Raw genomic sequence first — 22,228 nt, forward strand, 5'->3', positions numbered from 1 at the left:
GGGAAATGTATAACTTTCATATTCACAGAGCTCCGAAACCACTCTGCCACCGTGTTCCCAGATTTTAAAAAAAAAAAAAAAAGAGAAAAAGAAAGGGAAACTCAGCAGCCAGGCGATCCAGGATCTGATGCAACAGGTTTCCAGGCAGCGATTTGCATTTGCACAGGTACAGGTATACCTGAGCGCACAGGAAGTGGGATGACTCACCATTAACCAGTTCTCCCCGGAGGAGAGATGTTTTTCTGCGGGAGTTAGATGTGAAAGCAATGCAGTTTAAAGCTGCAAAGCAAGCTGTTGGGCAATGCTTATAAGCTACTTGCATGTTTGGTTCCAACAGTCAAATATGCTTTATTTGGGCTTTAGGTCACACAGAAAAAAACAGTGTATTTTTAAGTATGTCTTGTGTAATTCTTTCTTCTTATTTGCCCTCCTTTAAGAAGCAATATTGCACACTTCCATAATAAGGAGAAGTCTAAAGTGCTTGGAGATATCAGCAGTTGCTTGGAAGGCTGTACAGGTGTGTATATAACTCCACACATGCAAATACCGATACTTAGTAAATCAAGCAGAACACCACAAGAACAAAACTACCTGTACGCTCCCATGGCTCTAGAGCATACATTCAGGCAACTGAGATGGTCAGTGGTACTGCACAAGCTCTGTGTTAAAATCAGATTTGGCAGAAAATCAGAGAGCAAAAACACATTGTTTCAGCTTTCAATGTCTTACTTTAATCATTACTGTTCTTGTTTGCCTCTGAGATAGTATGGGACAGTGCCATTAAACACAGAAAGTAAATCTGAGTATACAGATCCCAGAACAGTCTAAATGTGTCTGTTGAGGTATACATGACTGAAGAAATAAAAAAGTACCGGTTTACTTCAACCGCCACCTGAAGTTTCCAGCCCTAGTTCTAAGCCTGTTTGGTTTAGTTCATTCATTTAAATAACAAAACATTACACACGTATAATACTGTGCATGACACCCTTTCGTCACACATGTATGTGTACATAAGCATTTAGTTTACACTTATGGCATGCTCTGCCTCTCCCAGCTAGACATTGTTACTGCAGTAAACTTAATGCCCTTCCCTCTACAGAAATAGAAACTCCGATATATAGTCAAATTAGTTGAATAAAAAAACCTGGTATGATCTGTGCAGATGTTCGTGCGCACGTCATGTTCACGTGCCAAGACCGAGACCACAGAGGCGCCATGGAGTGCACGGTTACAATGGCTCAGTTGACAAACAATAGATACCATAGAATCATAGAATGGTTTGGGTTGGAAGGGCCCTCTAAAGGTCACCTAGTCCAACCCCCCTGCCGTGGGCAGGGACAGCTTCAACTAAATCAGGTTGCTCAGACCCCTGGCCAACTTGACCTTGAATGTCTCCAGGGATGGGGCATCCACCACCTCTCTGGGCAACCTGGGCCAGTGCTTCACCACCCTCAGCGTAAAAAATGTCTTCCTTGTGTCTAGTCTAAGTCTACCCCCCTTTAGTTTAAAGCCATTCCCCCTTGTCCTGTCACAACAGGCCCTGCTAAAAAGTCTGTCCCCATCTTTCTTATAAGCCCCCTTTAAGTACTGATAGGCTGCAATAAGGTCTCCCCAAAGCCTTCTCTTCTCTAGGCTGAACAACCCCAACTCTCTCAGCCTTTCTTCAGAGGAGAGGTGTTCCATCCCCCTGATCATTTTTGTGGCCCTCCTCTGGACCCGCTCCAACAGGTCCATGTCTTTCCTGTACTGAGGGCTCCAGAGCTGGACGCAGTACTCCAGGTGGGGTCTCACCAGAGCAGAGTAGAGGGGCAGAATCCCCTCCCTCGACCTGCTGGCCACGCTGCTTTTGATGCAGCCCAGGATACAATTGGCCTTCTGGGCTGCGAGCGCACATTGTCGGCTCATGTCCAGCTTTTCATCCACCAGTACCCCCAAGTCCTTCTTGGCAGGGCTGCTCTCAATCCCTTCATCCCCCAGCCTCTATTGATACTGGGAGTTGCCCCAACCCAGGTGCAGGACCTTGCAGTTGGCATTGTCGAACCTCATGAGGTTCACACGGGCCCACTTCTCGAGCTTGTCCAGGTCCCTCTGGATGGCATCCCGTCCCTCTGGTGTGTCGACCACACCACTCAGCTTGGTGTCATCTGCAAACTGGCTGAGGGGGCACTCGATCCCACTGCCTGTGTCATTGATGAAGATATTAAACAGTACTGGTCCCAATACGGATCCCTGAGAGACACAACTTGTCACTGATCTGCATCTGGACATTGAGCTGTTGACCACTACTCTCTGGATGCGACCATCTAACCAATTCCTCACCCACTGGACAGTCCACCCACCAAATCCATACCTCTCCAGTTTAGAGAGAAGGATGTTGTGGGGGTGCCATGTCAAAGGCCTTACAGATAGACAACATCTGTAGCTCTTCCCTTGTCCACTGATGTAGTCATTCCACCATAGAAGGCCACTAGGTTGGTGAGGCAAGACTCGCCCTTCGTGAAGCCATGCTGGCTGTCTCAAATCACCTCCCTGTCCCCCATGTGCCTTGTCATAGCTTCTAGGAGGATCTGTTCCATGATCTTCCCAGGCACAGAGGTGAGGCTGACAGGTTGGTAGTTCCCAGGGTCCTACTTTCTACCCTTTTTAAAAATGGGTGCAATGTTTCCCTTTTTCCAGTCACCAGGGACTTCACCTGACTGCCATGACTTTTCAAATATCTTGGAGAGTGGCTTGGCAACTACGTCAGCCAATTCCCTCAGGACTCTGGGATGCATCTCATCAGGTCCCATAGACTTATGTATGTTTAAGTTTCTCAGAGGGTCACGAACCTGATCTTCTCTTACAGTGGGAGAGACTTTGCTCCCCCAGTCCCTGTCTTGCAGTCCATCCACTCGAGAGGTGTGGGAAGAGAGGTTGCCAGTGAAGACTGAGACAAAAAGAGTTGTTGAGTACCTCAGCCTTCTCCTCGTCCACTGTTACCAGTTTGCCAGCTGTGTTCGTCAGGGGGGCTACACTTTCTTTGACCTTCCTTTTCTGGCTGACATACCTATAGAAGCCCTTCTTATTATTCTTTGCATCCCTTGCCAAGTTCAGCTCCAGCTGTGCCTTGGCCTTCCTCACGCCATCCCTACAGTTGGGCAGCGTCCCTATACTCTTCCCAGGATACCTGTCCCTGCTTCCACTGCCTGTGCATTTCCTTCTTGCCCTTTAGTTTGACCAGCAGGTCTTGACTCAGCCATGCCAGTCTCTTGCCTTCCTTTCCTGATTTCTTACACCTGGGGATCGAGAGCTCTTGCGCGCTATGGAAAGCATCCTTAAAGATCTTCCAGTTCTGTTCTGCTCCCTTGTCCCTGAGGGCAGTTTCCCAGGGGGTCCTATTGACTAACTCCTTGAACAGCTGGAATTTTGCTTTCCTAAAATTCAGGGTCCTGACTTTACTCTTCGCCTGACCCATATCCTTCAGGACTGTGAACTCCACCAGTGTGTGATCACTGCAGCCCAGGCTGCCTCCAGTCTTGATGTCACCAATTAGCTCACTTGTGTGGGTGACCATCAGGTCCAGTATCACATCCCTTCTGGTAGGGCTGTCTATTACCTGGCTTAAGAAGTTATCCCCAGTGCATTCCAGGAGTCTCCTGAATTGCCTACAGCTCACCATGCTACTTTTCCAGCAGATGTTGGGGTGGTTGAAGTCCCCCAGCAGGATGACAGCCTGTGAGCGCAATGCCTCCTGTAGCTGGAGTAAGAAGTCTTCGTCAATAGGCTCCCCTTGATTGGGTGGCCTGTAGTAGACACCAACCACAAGGTTCCCTTTGTTGCCTCAGTCTCTAATTCTTACTCATAAGCTTTCAACCTGCTCGTGGCTATTCTTCAGAGACAGCTCTTCCCAATCTATCCATTTCTTGATGTAGAAGGCAACCCCTCTAGCCCTCCTTCCTTGCCTGTCCCTTCTGAACAGCCTGTAGTCATTGCTAGCCACACTCCAGTCATGGGATTCGTCCCACCAAGTTTCAGTAATGGCAACTAGGTCATAGCTTTCTAGCAGCACGGCAGCTTCCAACTCCTCCTGTTTGTTGCCCATGCTCCGTGCATTGGTGTAGAGGCAGTCCAGCTGGGCTGTTGGCCATGTCACCTTCTTAGAGGAACACCCCTTAATTCCTCCGAGGTATTTCACCGGTGTTTCACTGTTGGTTCCTATTACCTCAGGAGCCCCTGGCTCATCTCGTAAGACTTCAAGTGTGCTTCAGTATACCCAGCACATCTCAGAGCAACAGGCTGAGGGCCCTCGCCAGCATCCCGTCCCTCTAACACTGGCGTGTTGTCCCACAGCTTGTCATGGGCAAGGCTGATATTATCCCCTTCCCCCTTCAAGTCTAGTTTAAAGCTCTGTCAATGAGACCCACTAGCTCATGAGCAAAGACCCTCTTCCCCCTTTGAGAAAGGTGAATCCCATCCGATGCCAGCAGGCCTGATGCCATGTAGACCATCCCATTACCGAAAAACCCAAAATTGTGGCAGTGACACCAGCCACAGAGCCATGTATTTATAGACTGGGTCCGTCTGTTTCTGCCAATGTTGCTGCCTGCAACTGGAAGGACAGAGGAAAAAATTACCTGTGCTCCAGATTCCCTTACCAACCGTCCCAAGGCCCTGAAGTCTCCTTTGATTGCCCTTGGACTACGCGTTGCGGCTTCATCGTCACCCACATGGAAGGGCAATAATGGGTAATAGTCCGAGGGCTGTACCAGGCTAGGAAGTTTTCTAGTGATGTCCTTAACCCAGGCCCCAGGGAGGCAGCAGGCTTCCCTAAGAGGAGGGTCTGTCCAGCATATTGGACTCTCTGTTCCCCTCAGAAGGGAGTCACCTACAACTATAACCTGTCTTTTCTTCCTCGTCCAGTAATTCAGATGCTTTTCTGAATCCCAAATTGTGTTTTAGGCTGCTATAACTGAATTTGGAAGCAGGTATGTTTGCATGGGAGGGACAACATGCCAGAGGGAGGAAATGGTATCATTTAGCTATCACTAAGACAGTAGGAATTATTTAATTTTAGCATGCAGTTAAGCTCTAAATGGAGAACATAAATTTAATCGACTTCATAAATCTCTACACACACACATCTCTAGGGAAAACAAATAGATTTACCATTTATAAAAATGAATGTCTTCCTGTCTCCAATTAGTAATTGATCGTGTAAATAAATCATTTAACAAAAAAAAAATTAAGAAAAAATCACTCGCTACAGGGAGTTGTGTAGCATATGGAAATGTCACAGTGTAGCAAAACACTGAAGTGGAAAAGAGGCTGCAAGCAAAAAAGCTGTCTGGTACGGTTTGAGAAAGGAGGAGGCCTTCTCTAAAAAACCTGTCTACTTGAGCCGCAAAGGACCCCAGCTCTCAGCCTGACAGCACTCTCTCCACAGACCACAGAGCTGCCATGTCCAGCTCAAGAAACTCCACTGAACTTTTGTATCGCTGGGTCCGACAGGCTGTGGGTGCCCCTGAAGGCAAGATGCTGACAAAACACAGTGGTGGCACACAGAAGTGCCAGGAGGGCGTATGTTGTCTTGTAAGGCTCCTGGAAACCCAAAACATTCAGGTGGAGGTTAAGTCTCTTGAATACAGGTGCCTGAATTCCCATTATCCTCAATGGAGATTTACTCAGTGCAGCCAGGGGTTCAGTTCAGCCTAACAGAGACAAGTGGTGTGAGCTCAGCTGAACTGCTTGCTGTGCTTGGCTACTGCAGTGGCTACATCTGCAGCTGCAAAGGGAGCTTAGGCATGTCCTGCACATGCAGAGACCAGCTGCATCACAGCGTAGCAGAGATAAAAAACAGAGAGATCACACGTACAATTACGTCATATATAAGGTAGGTTATACAACAAGCTCAGAAGGTCACTTTGTTCAGCCTACTTCAGGCCTTCAAACTCACCATAGACTGACTGCCATCACCTGTGCCAGGGCCTTCAGTGCTCTGCAAAGTTTGCATAGATGTTTCCTCACCATGTTTACTGGTGAGGTGCATTATCTCATCAGCATCCTATAGAGAGAGAGGCAACAATGGAAGTATTTGTATCATTATTGCCTTGTTGTGTTAGAGAAGCCTCAAAGGGCAGCAGCCACTCAACCTATAGCGGTCCTGGCCCAAGAGTACTCACAGAGAGAAGTTCTCTTATGTCAGTAACATTGATATACAGAAACTAACAATAGCAGCTATCACAACATTATTGATGAAGAACAGAGCAGAATGCCACCAAAATTGTAGCCGACTGGGTGTCTTAGACACTGATCTTCTCATGTACAAAGAGAACCTCCTCCACAAATCATCCCCCAACAAAATGCACATTTTACAGCCTTTCCAGGAATTAGTGAAACAAATTGCTGCTACCAAATGTGCATTTCTATCTTCGGGGTTTTTGTCAGGCTATAAGAAATTAATGTAGAATCATAGAATCATTTAGGTTGGAAAAGACCCTTAAGGTCATTGCGTCCAACCAATATGTGTAACAGGAAAAGAGATTTTAAATGGCAAGATTTCGTGTGATATGGAAGATGGATCTGAATAAGGCCATCATGTCCTGCATTTCTACAGTTCTCCTGCTTTGCAGACTTCAGCAATACCTAGGACTTGTGCAGATCTTTTCCATAAAGATGAGTTCCCATCCCCGTGGAGATAAACCTGAGTGCATTACCTGAATGATGCCATCTGACAAGGTACCAGAAGACCAGGAGGTTGCGCTGTCTTCCTTGTGCCTCTCATCATCTCTTTCTGAAGGCCAAAAGCTTGCATCTTTCTCTGTGGCTGTACTTCCCTTTGAAAGCAGTAACAGCTCAGCATTAGCTTGTGAACAAGAAGCTCAGGTATTCCTTCAGGCAGTGTAAATTACTGCATACCTTTAGTAACACTTTGCTCTATTTCTGCCTCGTTTATCTATCTATATTGTGCTTCCCAAATCCCAACTCTTTCCTTGCTCTATAGCTCTGCTGCAAGATGAATGGCAGCTGGTTGACACTGATAGTTTTCTCTAGAGTCCTCAGAGTATCCTCATTTTTTCACACTATTTAAAAAAATAAAAAAACAACAAGAAACAATCTTTCTCCTGTCCTGTCCCCTAAAAAGTCCTGTATGTAAAGAAAACTGCACCAATGAAGGTGCAGAATCAGAAACCTTGAAACTGAAGTGCTTGGATCAAAGTAGTAAGATGCCACCTTTACCCAAGCTGCTTGGACTTCTTCGCGCTGTCTAGCCATGGAGTTTCATCCTTGCCTAGCCTAAAGCAACCCCTCCAATACTCTATCACCTCTTTGCCACATTTCCTTTTGATTCTTGTTGCAAGGATGTAGCAAAAAGGCTAATTAATACCCATAGCGAGGACTTCGGAGAAATGAAGATTCTTCAAAACTTGGTTGAGGCCACAGTCCCTCCCAGGGGATGCAGATGACAGTAGCTGGTCACTACCAGCCTAGGCAGTCTGTGAACTGCTGTGCACGCAGGTAGCTAGGCTATAAGCTCACCAGCACTTCTGCACATTCCTGATTTAATTTGAATACATCTTGTTTAGTCCCTAGGGTGCAGGAAAGTGTGCAGAAAGTTTCATGGATTTATTTTTTTCTTTTTCCAAAATCTATTAACTTTATCATGAAACTTTACTCCCAGCTTTGCTCCTCTGCAGCTCACCTGGGCCTTCAGACTCCCCAGATCCAGAGCAACCTGTTGAGCAGTGTCTCCCAGTTTCTCCCAGTCTCTCAGAAATCTCTCCTATCTTAACTTCATTCCCAATAGTCTGATCATGCCCTTTTTTTCTTAAGCTCAAACACACAAATCATTTTGGTTGTTTCTTTTAAGTTTTAGCATTTCAGAGGCTGTCTAATTCTGTCTGAACCCCACTCCCACATATAAACATTGGTATTTAGACCCATATTTTGCCACTAACACTTCCATAAAGGGGGTATTACTGTACAAGCAATCCCACCAAAAGCAGGATCACACATCACAGAATGAGGTGCTGTGTAATATTGGTATTGTAATACTCGTAGGCTGGCTTGAGTGCAATTTCTTAGCATCCTGGAGTGATAACAGATACTTCCATTTGTTCTGAAGTACTTCGGATTTACATATTTTTCATAATTTGTCCTGTACCAAAATCTGTATCTTACATATACAGCTGTATATATAAGATATATACTGAACTCACCTTGCTGTGGAAAGAACAGTCTTCTGATTCTTCATCTAAGGAAGGTAGAAGAGACATCATTCCTCTTTTTTTCGACTACAAAAATACACACAAAGAGACAGCCCAATTATTCATGACAAGAACAGTAAAAGCCTCTTCTCTTCTGCCTGTAAACCACACTTGGAGTCCACTTTTGGAGAAGCACTGAACATCTGCCACCCTACATTAAGGTAACTGAAAGCTGCAGGTACTAAGCACCTCTGAAAATTGGGACTTTTCTCTATGCTGTAATGTTTCAACATCACAGCTATAATTGGGACAAAGTTCATTTTGATCCATGAAAAGAATTTACCCAAAATCCCAGAACAACTGATTATCAACAAAACTACACATCGAGCATTTTTCTGTTGATTGCTTGATGCAACTTCATGTTGGATCTGCTCACACTAAAAAATAAGCAGAGGCACACCTCCCTCCCGCCTTCTCCTAGACATGCATCATACTCAGTCCTTCTGGGACCATTCGGAAGCACGAAGGGGAGGAGAATTAGTATTGATTCACAGCTGCAGGGATGCTCCTTTCTCACATGCCACTCCTCCTGGAGGAAGAAGGATTATTTACCCTCCCTCTTCGGCTCTCAGGTAAGTGATCACAACGTGGTGCTCCACTTACCTGCTGAGCAGAAACATCAGTCCCAACCAAGTCACTTTGTGCTAATACAGAGGCTGTGGGTTCATCTCCTGATTCAGGCACTTCTTGCTCTAAGCGCTGGTGAAGCTCAGACATTGAATTCTTCATCCCAGTAAGGATATCTTCCTTTCTTTGGCATAATTTTATGATTTCTTCTTTTACAGCTTCCGTTTCTCCCTAAGGAGCAACAACATCTGTAAGCATGCATTTTTCTTACTTAACCAAACAGTAATGTAACAGACGATACCAGTGATGAATCTTACTGGGACTGGGGCTATTTCCCCTTTTTCCTTTTTCAGGGCATTGGGACAGTTCCCCATTGTCACTGCAGAAGATGTCCAGATACATGCAAAACAGCAGCAACAGATTCAGCTCAGGACAGCACTTGCTGTCTGTAATGCAGAAGTTGGTAGTCTGGAAGGAAATGTGAAAGGCTGGATAACTAATTATAACTAGGTCGTGCACAGCCATGGGAATACGAGTTTCCTTCAGGACAGAGGGAATGCAGTTGGGTTACATTACTCTGTGTGTCAGAGCAGGTGACGTTACTTCCAACTACCTTCTCTGGAAACCTGACACAAAACACTTGGGATAGCCTTGATGAGGGCAAAGACGGCAATAAGGGTAGCTCAGGGCTCAGTCTTCTTTGCTGAAGCTGGCCTAAAAGAAGGAAACAAACCATTCGGTGGGGTTTAGTGACATGGTTAGGGCCAAAACTATCCCATGTCTTTGAATGTGATATTGGGAGCAATGGTCCCCAACAAAGTACAAGGAAGATATTTAGTGTTCTGCAGGGATTAAACAATAATCCAAGTAACTCTGCACTAACAAAGGGGGAAATAAATCTGTCTTCGTCTCCTCCCTGGCCATGACTATTGCTCTAGCCGGTGTTCTGTCCTTAGAGCTTTCTGCTAGGGCCTTTCCTTATCACCCAGCCTCCAGGTGAGCAAAGAAAGCACAACAAATAACAGAGTAAGACAGGGCAAGGAATAAAATGCCCTACTCCCTTCATTACTGAAAGTGCTAAAGATCTTTGAAGCATTGTTGCTTGCTCAGAAAACTGAAATGTAGCTAAATATCCCATTGCACAATGGGCTCGGTCCATCAGAGCAAGCTTTGATGCTAAGCTTGAAATAAGAACAGCATTGATTCCACACCATGCTCTATCACGGTGTGAATAATGCTATGCAAGTAACAATCTGTGACAGGTGAAAGCAGTAAGACTGCTGATTCTGTCTTGACTACAGCTTCTTCTGTTAATAGAGGAGGCAGGAACCCCAGCAAATTTTCAAAAGACGTGGGAACTCTGCTCAGACAAGGATGTTTTTTCCTTTTGTACACTCAAAAACACAAGGTAAAATCTTCCAAAGTTAGGGGCAAGAAAAAGTCATTGGAATGAAGAAACAGCCATCCATGATAATTTGGCATATTTTTATCAATGTCCACTAAGAACAGTATTTCTATTTGTTTCATTGCAGGAGGAGACTTTACAGCATACATTTACCAGCTACTGTTTTGCAAACTTAACTAGCCAAAAACCTCCTCAGACACCAAATCTTTATTAACATCACTTCTTTATCTGAAGCCCCTCAATAAGATGGGCAATTCAATTGCCCACTTCTATTCATGAAACGCTACAGTTGTAAAACAGGTTTCTTCTAAGACAAGAGCTATTAAACAGAAAGTCCTACACTCAAAGACAAAAACAAGTTAGAATCAGGAAATGAGTCATGCTTAGTACTAGCATCAAGCCTCCAACATCCAACCACCTGACAGCAGAGCAGCTATGTACTTAGGAGCCTACTGAGTGATTATAGTTATTAGGCAAGTACAACGTATGTGTATTAACTCTACTGTGACTGACGGCAAGAAGCTGAGCATTTCAGAGGCACTTTATAGTTATAATACTTAATTAGTAATTTCCTGACTTCTGCAGTGCTGTCCTTAAAACACATCTTATTTTTGCATTAAATAATCAATTCATCCATTACGGAAAGCAGCCGACTGCAGGGAGAAAAGCAACACATGTTTATCAGTTGATGAAAACACAGCGTGGCAGTGAGGACGAAGAAAGAAATCTAAAGAATCTAACCCTAACTAGAATCACCAAAAGTACCATTGCACGGTCAGTGATCAGAAATGGACTCAGTTCTCTCCTTATGCACTACCCCAAGCTGCTACCTCAGCAACATTAGCAGGATGCTGAGCACAGGCAAGCTCTCAGCGCTGCATGTTTCACCAAAACAGCTGTCAACTGTCATGAAAACAGCACTCTAAATTTTCTTTAGAAGTTGATATAGGTACAAATGACACATCAAAGTCAATAAGGAGTATATCATGAAAGATACACCCAACTTGCAAACTAATATTAATTGTAATATCTCTTGATATATGTCAACTTACGCGTGCGTCGTCACACCATGGCATTCAATTGCCTGCTTGACTGCAGTGGGGAGGGGAAGCACGCTGCTATTTCTCAGTGCTCTGCGTTGTCATGATTAGTGTTAGGACAAGTTAACAGACATGAAAGAGAAAACAGTGAAACCCACCTCTGGACAATGAGTCTTCTGAGCCGGTGGTTGATCTTCATGTGATATTTCAACCAAGTGGTTCTTTAAGAATTGTTTCAACTTTTCAATTTCTTGCTCACATTCTTCTGTTTTCTTTACAGCTTCCTGCGAAATAGTAATTCTCATAAATCATTTTGAATTAACTAGTACAGAAACAAACTAGTCAGTAATGCAACAAACTTGTACTGAAGAGTACTGAAGCCTCCTTTGCATCTGTAGTTACATGTAAAAAAAAGTGATTGTTCTGCTAACTTTGCACAACCCTATCCTCGCCAAGTTTATTATTCACTTGCGAAAGACAAACAAACTGCTCTTAGCCATAAGTCGAAGTATGCTGGGGTATTCTACCCAGGAGCATGTCTTTGCTTACTCCAGAGTAGAGCTATGAATTTGGCTATAAAATGTACATGGAACATATTTAATCACATTCACTACAATTTAGAACAGCTTGGAAAAAAAAAAAAAAGAGAAATTACAGAGTTTCATATCAAGTTAGAAAGCCTACCTGGTTTTTATTGGTGCTCAGGTCTTTACTGCCAACTAGTTCTGCACTGACCAAAAATGAACTATGCTGTACACCAGGCAGACACTGCAGCTGAGGATAAGCCAACCGCAGTATCTGACAATTTGAATACTTCCTATAAAAATGATAAGTATTTCCACTTCGTGTGAGCTTCCTCTTCTTACATGACTTATAGGAAAACTTCTTTTATGTTATAAGCAGCCAAATTCACTTCTACTCATTTGACAGTGACAGCAAAATCTCACCAACCCCCATGCTTTACTGTTCGTGCAGAAATCAGCAATTTCCCCACACACATTGCTCATGTTTGACAGCCACAGCCTGTCATGGTATCTGAGGTAATTAAGAAATTGTTACATCTACAAATCAGAATATTTTGTGAAAACCTTTAATTTGCAGAACATTTGGTGGCTTTGTGTTTTCCGACCCATGGGCTGAGAACCAAAGAATATCTAAGGACTATTCCTCAGGTGTCCCCAGAAGGTAATAAAGAAAATGCAGCCTATTGTCAACACGCTTGAACTTACTCTGCTGACAGCAGCACCTGAACAGCCTGACAGGTTGAAAAATCTCTCTGCAAAGCATGCAGAGACTCTGCCTTTCAGAGCAAAGAGTCTCTCCTGCTATGAACAGTAACAGTGCCGTTTCTTCAGTCACTTCTTCACAGTAGCACTCCCTCTCAATAAAACAGAAACTAATAAGGTTCTAAATGATTTTTTTTTTTTTTACTTACAGGTTTTAAAAGGAAGAAAAAACTATTTTTCCCACTTAAAAAAAAAAAAAGCCAAACTGGAGGGGAAGATATTTAATTGTGGACTATAATCTTAATGCCATAGCTAAAGAATCAGAGGAGGAAAAAAACTAAAAGTCCTTCTAAAGGGGAGATTCTCTTACCCATACCTTCACTTCCACATGAACAGGACTGTTTAGTAATAGGTAAAATGTGTACTACCTCAAGTTTCCTTGACTAACTAAAAAATATGAATACTCTCTATAGAGACTCCAACGTCTTCTCTCACAGGCCAATATGTGAATATAGCCACTTGCCTGAAGATAACTCATCTAATTCCCTGCCTTCCACTGAAGGGCAAAAAATCTTATTTTATCCTTTTCCTAATATAACATAAATTATGCCATATATGTGGGACTGAGTCTGTAGAAGTCTTGCCTCTCTTTTGAGTTATTTCCTGCTTAACATTTGTTCTTTACTTTTCATATTGTGGTAATACTAGAAGACCTACCCATGGAAAAGGCCCACCTGCAGGCAGGCATTATTTGTTACGGAAGAGCTTACTGAAAATGAGCACAGTAAATCATCAAATATGCAAATACTGCCACTCTCTTGCACAGAAAACCAGCTGAAGCAGCTGTGGCTTCCAGCTCCTCTTCCTGATGATGTTATTTAGGCAGTGATAGGTGTGGTACTTGACAGGCCATAATAAAAAACAGAGGGCAGCATTCAACACAGATCTAAGTCACCTAAAATCTTGCCCTAAAGCATTTACACCACCTGTTACAGGTTTTGTTTCTGTTATACTTTTTCAGGTGTTACACTGCAACTTAATTATACAAAAGTTACTAGTGCAATATCCTATTGCATCACCAATAGCAAAATATGGGCAAACGCATCCAAACACTAAAATTTCAGAACTAATCCTCAGGAAAAAAATAACTAAGTATATATTTGTAGAGGAAGCTTGCCTCCCATTCGCTTTCCTCTCTATCAGGATACTTACTTCCTTTCTAATGCAGCACTCAAAATGCCATCCTTTACTAGCTTTATCCTTTGTTATGTCTTAGCTGGTGCTAGACTTGTATTGTAGTACTGCTGCTTTCAACCCATTCAACAGGACTGGAAAATCTTTTTTGCACAGTTTGACATCCTAGCTGCCAAGAACTGCAATTCTTCCAATCTGTTTTCTCACAAAGAAATTTCACTCAGCTACAGATTGTTGGATGCCTATAAGATAAAGGCAAATGCTGAGTAAAAAATGTTACAGCTGTTTCAAAAAGGAGAAGAATCTAAACCTTGACCTAATGCTCCACATAAACCAGTCAGAAGTCTCATGATAACACTTTATAATTGCAAAGCACCCTGTTTCTGACAGTTTTACAGTGTTTTGAAAATTCTCGAGTATTTAATTTGGCAACTCTCTGAAAAAGGTATGTTTTACCACATCCATTTTTCAGACATAAGAAATTGTATGGACTAAAAAAGAAAGATCGTGGGGATCATTCAGATCTCACATAGTCATTGCTTTTTTCCAAACTCCAAGCATGCATTAGTCATGTAGCATGTTTGAGTTTTTCTCTTGGCGTGGTACTCTTAATTTCACAAACTGAAAATCAAAGATGGACATTCACATTTTAGCTGCCACTTGTGTCTGCCTGGCCTCTAAAATGCCCAGTAAGAAGTTAGATGTTCTAAAGCATTCTGCTTTACTGTAATAGGTTTGGAAAACCAAATCAGCAAAGATACTGTATCATTTTACTAGGTGCTGCTACCATCCTGCCGAGAAGTGGACGGGTCGTATAAGAATTTTCATACCTCTGCTGACACAGGAACATGCATAACCAAACTCCAGATTGCCTCCAAGTATATCTACCCTGGGCAATGGAGCGTGATGCAGATATCCCTGAATGAAAACCTTCCTGAGCTGGTACAAACACATCACTCAGTGAAGTGCTGCAGAGATACTACTTCAGGTTTGGAGCCAGCATAGCTGTTTCATAACTCATACTGCCCATGAGTTAACGCTCACTGACCCCACCGGCACTGCCTTCTCCTACAGCTGTGTGTCACACCGATGCTGTTATATCACTTCTGTTTCCAAACCTGGTCTGGCCAACAGCACCTCCAAGTCCCCTGTCACACGTTTGCTTATGCAGACGCATCCTTGCATGGGACCTTATATAATCATAGAATAGTTTGGGTTGGAAGGGACCTCTAAAGGTCATCTAGTCCAACCCCCCCTGCTGTGGGCAGGAACATCTTCAACTAGATCAGGTTGCTCAGAGCCCCGTCCAACCTGACCTGGAATGTTTCCAGGGATGGGGCATCCTTCTGGGGGCATGAGTTGGCCTGCCTCCAAACAATGAATTAACCAAGCGACTGCGGTAGAAAACGGTCACTTTCCTGGCTCACTGATCTGGGAAGACCATCTTTAGTAAAAGACTTTCTGCTATTAATTGTCAGCAATTTCTATCTAATGGCTGTCAACAAAGAATTTCCATGTTCAAGATACATTTACGGACTTGTACGTTGCAGACATGAGCACCTGCGTATAACACTGGACTTCAATCATCAGTTGTGCAAACCTGGGTCATAAGACACTTGGGCCTTCATTTCTTCTACAATATGCTAAAACACATGGTGTCAGTTGTGACTGAATTACAAAACTGAAATTAATTTCAAGACTTGTTGTAGTATCAAATTACACAGGAAAAAAACAGAACAAAAAAAATCCCCAAACCATTACATAGAAGACAAAGTAGCTGTACTATATGCCTGTACAATACAAAACAATATTGTCTAGTGATCAAAATTATTATAAAATAAAGGTGGTTTAGCTGACAGTAAAAAAAAAAAAAAAAAAAAAAAAAAATCAATTACCTCCAGTAGATCATTTTGTTCCTTAGTAATTTTTTCTAATTTCTTCAAATCTCTCAAGAGTTGTCTTGCTCTTTGGAAGACTGAGAAAGGTTGCATTTTCACCCCTGGCAGCTGAAGTGCTTCTTCATAGGACTGTATATGAACAATGGTCTTCTGCATGGGACCAACATGGTCAAGTATAACCTATTAGGATATGGGACAGATGATGGATGTGATACTGAGTTGGAAAAATCAACACTGAAATGAAAATCATACTACTGTCATGATGTGCAAAAGTTCTCTTTGGTGAGTTTCCCATTTAAGAAGGAAGAATATTTTAATCTTGGAACAAATAAGTGAAAATCCATGGTGAGGTTGTCTAAAGCAAGAGGAAGATACAACTCACATTTACAATTCTGCTTTTTCTGCATATACATACATAAAGTTTGCACAGTGACCAAAAAAGGGTCACATTCAGAGTAGTTACTATTTACTAAGCATGTCATTTCAAAGTAGTGCATCTTTGGCAGTGAAGACAGTTAAAAAAATGGTGCAAACCCTTTGATGTCACTCTAGCCAACTCTGTTTTTTCTTTTTTGTGCTGCAAACCAGCCATGAAATGTTCTATGTTAAAGCCAGCCATTTTATAGAATCATAGAATAGTTTGGGTTGGAAGGGACCTCTAAAGGTCACCTAGTCCAACCCCCCTGCTGTGGGCAGGGACAGCTTCAACTAGATCAGGTTGCTCAGAGCCCCATCCAGCCTGACCTGGAACGTTTCCAGGGATGGGGCATCCACCACCTCTCTGGGCAACCTGGGCCAGTGCTTCACCACCCTCAGCGTAAAAAATTTCTTCCTTGTGTCTAGTCTAAATCTACCCCCCTTTAGTTTAAAGCCATTCCCCCTTGTCCTGTCGCAACAGGCCCTGCTAAAAAGTCTGTCCCCATCTTTCTTATAAGCCCCCTTTAAGTACTGATAGGCTGCAATAAGGTCTCCCCAGAGCCTTCTCTTCTCTAGACTGAAGAACCCCAACTCTCTCAGCCTTTCTTCACAGGAGAGGTGTTTCATCCCCCTGACCATTTTCGTGGCCCTCTTCTGGACCCTCTCCAGCAGGTCCGTGTCTTTCTTATGCTGATAAACAGTCTTATCAACATAGCTGAGATGATGAACCAGGATGGAAGCCAGGAGAAACCTCTGAAGACCGCTTTCCTGTCAAAGACCTTTCCTATCACAACACCCCGAGTGGATGCACAGTTTACAATCACCTTTATCAGTTTTGGATGAACAGAAATGTGCAGTTTCATACCACAATACATGTTTTATGGAAGACTCAGTGATCAACTTAGGAAAGACAGAATGGCAATACCAACTCACAACTTCTTGGTCCTCCTAAAGAAATATGAAATCCTACTGAGACCTCATTCAGCTGGGAAGTTTAGAAGAAAAAAAATATAAATACAAACCACCTCTGGGCCTTTTAATTACTAATATTTTTGTTAAATTCCCTCTCAAGAAGATTTCATTTTAAAAGGCCCCAATTGGAATAGAGATGCTTACTTTCTCATTCATAAGCAGCCTATATCAGGAATTTTTTATTATTAGCATACTATCCAGGCTTCAATCTAAAATAAGGAAGTAGGTGAACATTATCTTCCAGAAGAAATATTACTTTAGTTTTTCCATATAATGTAGCCATTACAAAATTGTTCTCTGGATAACAAAGCTATGACAGGTATGACGACATTTTTTCCCTCCCCTGAAACTGAACCTTTCTGCATTTCAGTCAGCGAACAATGTGGACTGCATGTGGTATAAAAGAAAAGATACCATAATACTTTGCTTTACTTCATTCAAGCAGAGAAAGGAAAACCATCTTGCCAAGGTATCTTTGCAGTTAAGTCCCTGCCTGATGAAATGGTTTTATGGTAAGTCATTCCAGCCTACATTTCCAGAAACATCTGCTAAATTTTGCCTCCATTTTTGGAAAAAAGTCTGATTTTCAGACTTTCAGATTACTTACTGTTTGATGCTAAGTAGAGTGATGTGCAGCAAGTGTCTCTGAAAGTCAGGCCATAAACTTTCCAAAAATGGAGACACGCAAATATGGCAGGTATGTCTGACAATGTGTGCTTAAGTTACATACTCGAGTTCTCTATGGGCATGTTCTCAATAGTGCTTTAATTTCAAATGTTTTCGTTCAAACCGTGACTGTGCTTCTTGAAGGGATCTCCCAACAGCCTCACCTTAGGGTTTACATTGCACAGTTGTCTTGGAGCATGCAAACTGGATTCCTTTCAAATGAAACTAAAGCAGAAGACACTCTCCAGAAGAGCCTCTGAAGACACCCAGCCACTAATGGATGTCCGTTCTACAGGATCAGTCCGAAGTAAGCCCCCAAGACACATACAACACAGATATCAGGTCCTCTGCACCAACTGTTTTGTCCTCCCAATGTGCTCCTCTTGGACTGCACTACTTGCTACTGTAGAAATATGTAGCCGAAATCATGACTGAAGGAATACTTTCAATCTTTGACCTGAGAGTTAGAATTTGTGTGATACTAACATTTCAAAGTCATATACTAAAAACTTGTCCATGGTAGTTTGCAGTCACAAAACAGCCTTATGCTTGTGAAAGCATATTTATGCTAACTTATGCATAAATATATAGGGGAAAAAAGCCTATATAGGAGTTTTCACGGACCTGTCCATGTTTAAGTTGGTCTTTAGGAGAAAATTCTAACAGATCTTCTGATGACAGGATTGTCTTCATTTTGGCAATGTCCTTCTCAAACAGTTTCACGTGAGATTCAATAGCATCCAATTCCTAGATTTTGGGAACAAAGAGAATATTTGTAGATAGTACAAATACCAAAGTCAGCTTGTATTTCTGCCTTTTACTTAAATTTAAAAAGAAATACTGAAAAACAAGTGCAGCATATGCAGGATATGTTAATGGATGCTACCAATCAAAAGGCTAGTTATTTTAAATTACATATCATCATAACTTCTGGAGGAATTAAGTATCTAAGGTCACCTGGTCTGTTTTAAACCCTGAATACAGAATTGAAATATCCTTGAAAAGTCACATTATAAATTACCAGTAGTGACAAGACACTTTTCCAGTGGTGATAGTTATCAGCATAGGAAACTGCTCTAATTACACTGTTGCAGCTTTCTATATGAAGAGCCTTAATGTCAGATAGAAAATGGATCCACATACAGTACAGCTACTTGTGAACTCTCACGGAGACAGAGTCACAGCATAAATTAGGTTGGAAGGGACCTCAGGAGGTCTCTGGTGCCCATCAGAGCAGGTCGTTTGGGGCCTGATCCTGTTGAGATTTGGGTATCTCCTGGGATGGGGATTTTACCCCCCTCTTTGGGCCCCCGATCTAGTGTTTGACCAATCTCACTGCAAAAAAAAATCCATCCTAAAAATGTAGATGGAATTTCCTTTCTTATAATGTGGGTCTGTTACTGCTCATCTTTTCTCTGCACGCCCCAAGAAGAGTCTGGCTCCATCTTGTCTATAGTCCCATTACGTAGCAGTAGAGAGCAGTAATACCCACCCCCCCAACCCCTAAGTTGTCTCTTCTCCAGGCTGAACTGACCCAGGTTTCCCAGCCCTTCATCTTACATCCTGTGCTACAGCCCCCGACCACCTTGGTGGCCTTCCTGGACTCACTCCAGGTATGTCTATGTCTTTGTTACACTGGGAAACCTAAAACTGAGCACAGCACCCACATATGATCTCACAGGTGCCAAAAAGAAAGATTGCTCCCATGGACCTCCTGGCTACACTCTTGCTCAGGCAGCTCAGGATACTGTAGGCCTTCTTGTTGCAAGGCCATGCTGCTGTGTCATGATCAACTTGTTGTCCATCAGGACCACCAGACCTTTTGGCAAAGCTGTTTTCCAGCTGGTTGGCCCCCAGCCTGGATTGGTATTTGGACATGTTCCCTCCTGGGTGCAGGACTTTGCGTTTGCCTCTGTTGAACTTCATGAGGTTTCTGTCAGCCCATTTCTCCAGCCTGTCCAGGTGCCTCTGAATAGGAGCCCTACCCTCCAGCAAGATAAGCCCTTTTAATTTCCAGTAAACAAGCCCTGCATTTCTCCTCCTAAACAAGGAGTTTCATCAATACTCCTGAACTTTACAGCTTAATTAGATACCAAACACCTTCTGATGGTTTGCTTCCAAACCATTAATTTCCTCACTTGGCACACCTACTAAAAACAGCACACCTTTTTTCTATGCAGGCAATATAAGCTGTATTTCATAACATATGAAGAAGCTCTGATAAAAGGCACTTATAGATTGCCCAAACTTACATCAGCCACATGCTGGATCTGTGGAAGAATCTCTGCTATCTCATGCTGTAAAGTTGCTACTTTATCATCTATTTCATTTAGCTGTTGCATTACACTGTCTGTTTCAAAGACTGGTGTTAGCTCCTCCAGCTCCAAGTAAACACTGTGTAGAAGATTCCGCTTTTGCTCTGAGTCCTCCAAAGTCATCTGGAGACAAAATAAGAGCTTAGTTTGATCCATCAATGGTGAACATGAAAGTTTCACAGAGGTTAGGGCCAGAAGGAATCAGTTTTAATTTCCTGTATGTCACTGACCATTGCATATATTCCCAAAAGCTTAGTTCAGACTAACACACTTCAGTCCTAAGGGAACCAAACTGCTGCATCCTGCAGGCAGAAAACTGAGACTGATGCCATGATTTTAAGGGAATCAATTAGATAAAATAAGTCTACATGAGCATGACAAAAGGCATGAAGAGGAAGATTTCAAACTCAGAGAGAGGTCCCACCCCAAAAAAAGAAAAGTGTGAGATCCTGGAGAAGATTCCTCTCCAGCTCCTGTGCCATGGTCAGGCTGATCCCAAGTACATGAACAAGACATGTCAGCCAGGCACCTGAAAAGGGTTTTCTGCACACCAGCCTGCAGACAGCAGATGTAACAGAATGCTCCAGAAAATATCTGGCCAGTTGTGCACAATGGGAAGATTTTCACATCTCCTGCAGCTAACTAGATGAGCTTTTGGATTAATTACAGCGAATGTCTTCATGAAGAACAGGGCTGCAAGAAATGCATGTGATCCACTGAAGGAAAGGACTGAATGCACGTCTCAACTCTAACGCAAGCCTTGGGTGCATTTCCAAATCCACTGGTTTCCCAGCCCAGAACACATAAAACACTCCAAACCACAAACGCAGAAGACAATAAGGTTTTCTCACAAAAACGTTCACAGATTTTGGAAATCACAATCTCCCCATTGCGCTCTGTAACATATCAGTCCAGAACAGTCAGCTACTTCTTGTAAGGAATTCTTACTAGTTTTAATACAAAAACCTATGTTCAGAGCACCAACTTTCTCTCTTGGCCTAAGCCAAGGAGCGGACATATAGAAAACTGGAATTTCAAATATCAAATTGCCAGAAATCCTCTTGGCACTTGCCTGGCCCTGATCTTCCCTGTAATATTACAAACATTTGATTCTTGAAATTACCAATCAGAATTACCTTCAAGATACAGTAAGAACTGCCTTCCAAATCACAATTCACTTCAAAGTTTCCATCTAACACACAGACATCAAAATACCACTTTATCATTTTTGGATGACATACACACAATACAGAAAGAACCATACATATTCAGGCAGTAAATACTGATTATAGCCACACAGTAAGGTAACAGAAGACAGTCACAAAATTTTGGAAAATAGATGTACTACAGTTCAGCACTTTCAAAAGATAGATATGTTCAACACCAAAAAGTATCCATCTATATTTCAGGAGTGTCAACGATAACTATTTTGCACTTAAAGGATTTATTGAAAACGGTAAATTATTTATGGCAGTAAGACTTAAGAATGCAAAATTTTGTCTGTACAGAGCAACTAGTTCTAACAAGACCATATATCTGCATTAACACTTACCTGAAGGTCATCAGTATGTTTGTGTAAGCTTTTTGCAGAGTCACTGTGAGCATCTGCTTTTAGCAAGCAGTTCGTGTTTTCTATCCAAACTTTCACATTCTTCAAGAGTTCATCACATTCTTCCATCTTGTTGGCAGCCTAGGAAATGACAGGATTTTACAAAAAGGCACAAATGCATTTCTATTCACTGTATAGGATAAACACATCTATGGACAAGATTAAAAGAAAACGGGATGCATTTTCATCAAGGTCAGTTAAATTAGTATGGTGAAATAAAGATCATAATTTTTCTGAAACAGTTTCATGATTTCAGGCTATATCTCCTCTAATCAAAGGTCATTTTGGTGCTGACATACTTTCATTTCATGGGGGCACTGTTGCGATTTATACATCAATGTTACTTTAATAGATAGCCCGTTAGCAGAGTCATAGAGAATCATAGAATCATTAAAGTTGGAAAAGACCTCTAAGATCATCAAGTCCAACCGTCAACCCAACACCACCATGTCCACTAAACCATGTCCCTAAGTGCCTTATCTACACGTCTTTTAAATACTTCCAGGGATGGGGACTCAACCACTTCCCTGGGCAGCCTGTTCCAACGTTTAACCACTCTTTCAGTAAAGAAATTTTTCCTGATGTCCAAAACCATCTCATCACCCATCCAGGGGCATGAATTCCCCATGCTAACCCCCGTCAACCATGGTGCAGAGCCGGTCCTTTTGGGTAGCAG

General features: G+C 42.6%; 1 protein-coding gene across 2 annotated transcripts in view; it reads right to left on the minus strand.

The window, feature by feature from the left end:
• The window catches only part of SYNE2 (spectrin repeat containing nuclear envelope protein 2), a 205,929-nt gene that overhangs the window by 81,819 nt on the left and 101,882 nt on the right, over positions 1-22,228 (minus strand). For both annotated transcript variants that reach the window (XM_076345620.1, XM_076345619.1), the window contains exons 58-66: positions 21,496-21,633; positions 19,881-20,066; positions 18,253-18,375; positions 15,571-15,753; positions 11,414-11,539; positions 8,847-9,041; positions 8,196-8,270; positions 6,693-6,812; positions 5,933-6,040 (exon numbers count right to left, since the gene is read on the minus strand). In XM_076345620.1, coding sequence (XP_076201735.1) covers positions 5,933-6,040; positions 6,693-6,812; positions 8,196-8,270; positions 8,847-9,041; positions 11,414-11,539; positions 15,571-15,753; positions 18,253-18,375; positions 19,881-20,066; positions 21,496-21,633 — 1,254 coding nt within the window. The remainder of the gene's footprint in view (positions 1-5,932; positions 6,041-6,692; positions 6,813-8,195; positions 8,271-8,846; positions 9,042-11,413; positions 11,540-15,570; positions 15,754-18,252; positions 18,376-19,880; positions 20,067-21,495; positions 21,634-22,228) is intronic.

Source organism: Aptenodytes patagonicus, chromosome 7, assembly GCF_965638725.1.
Source record: "Aptenodytes patagonicus chromosome 7, bAptPat1.pri.cur, whole genome shotgun sequence".
In the NCBI taxonomy this organism is placed as follows: Eukaryota; Metazoa; Chordata; class Aves; order Sphenisciformes; family Spheniscidae; genus Aptenodytes; species Aptenodytes patagonicus.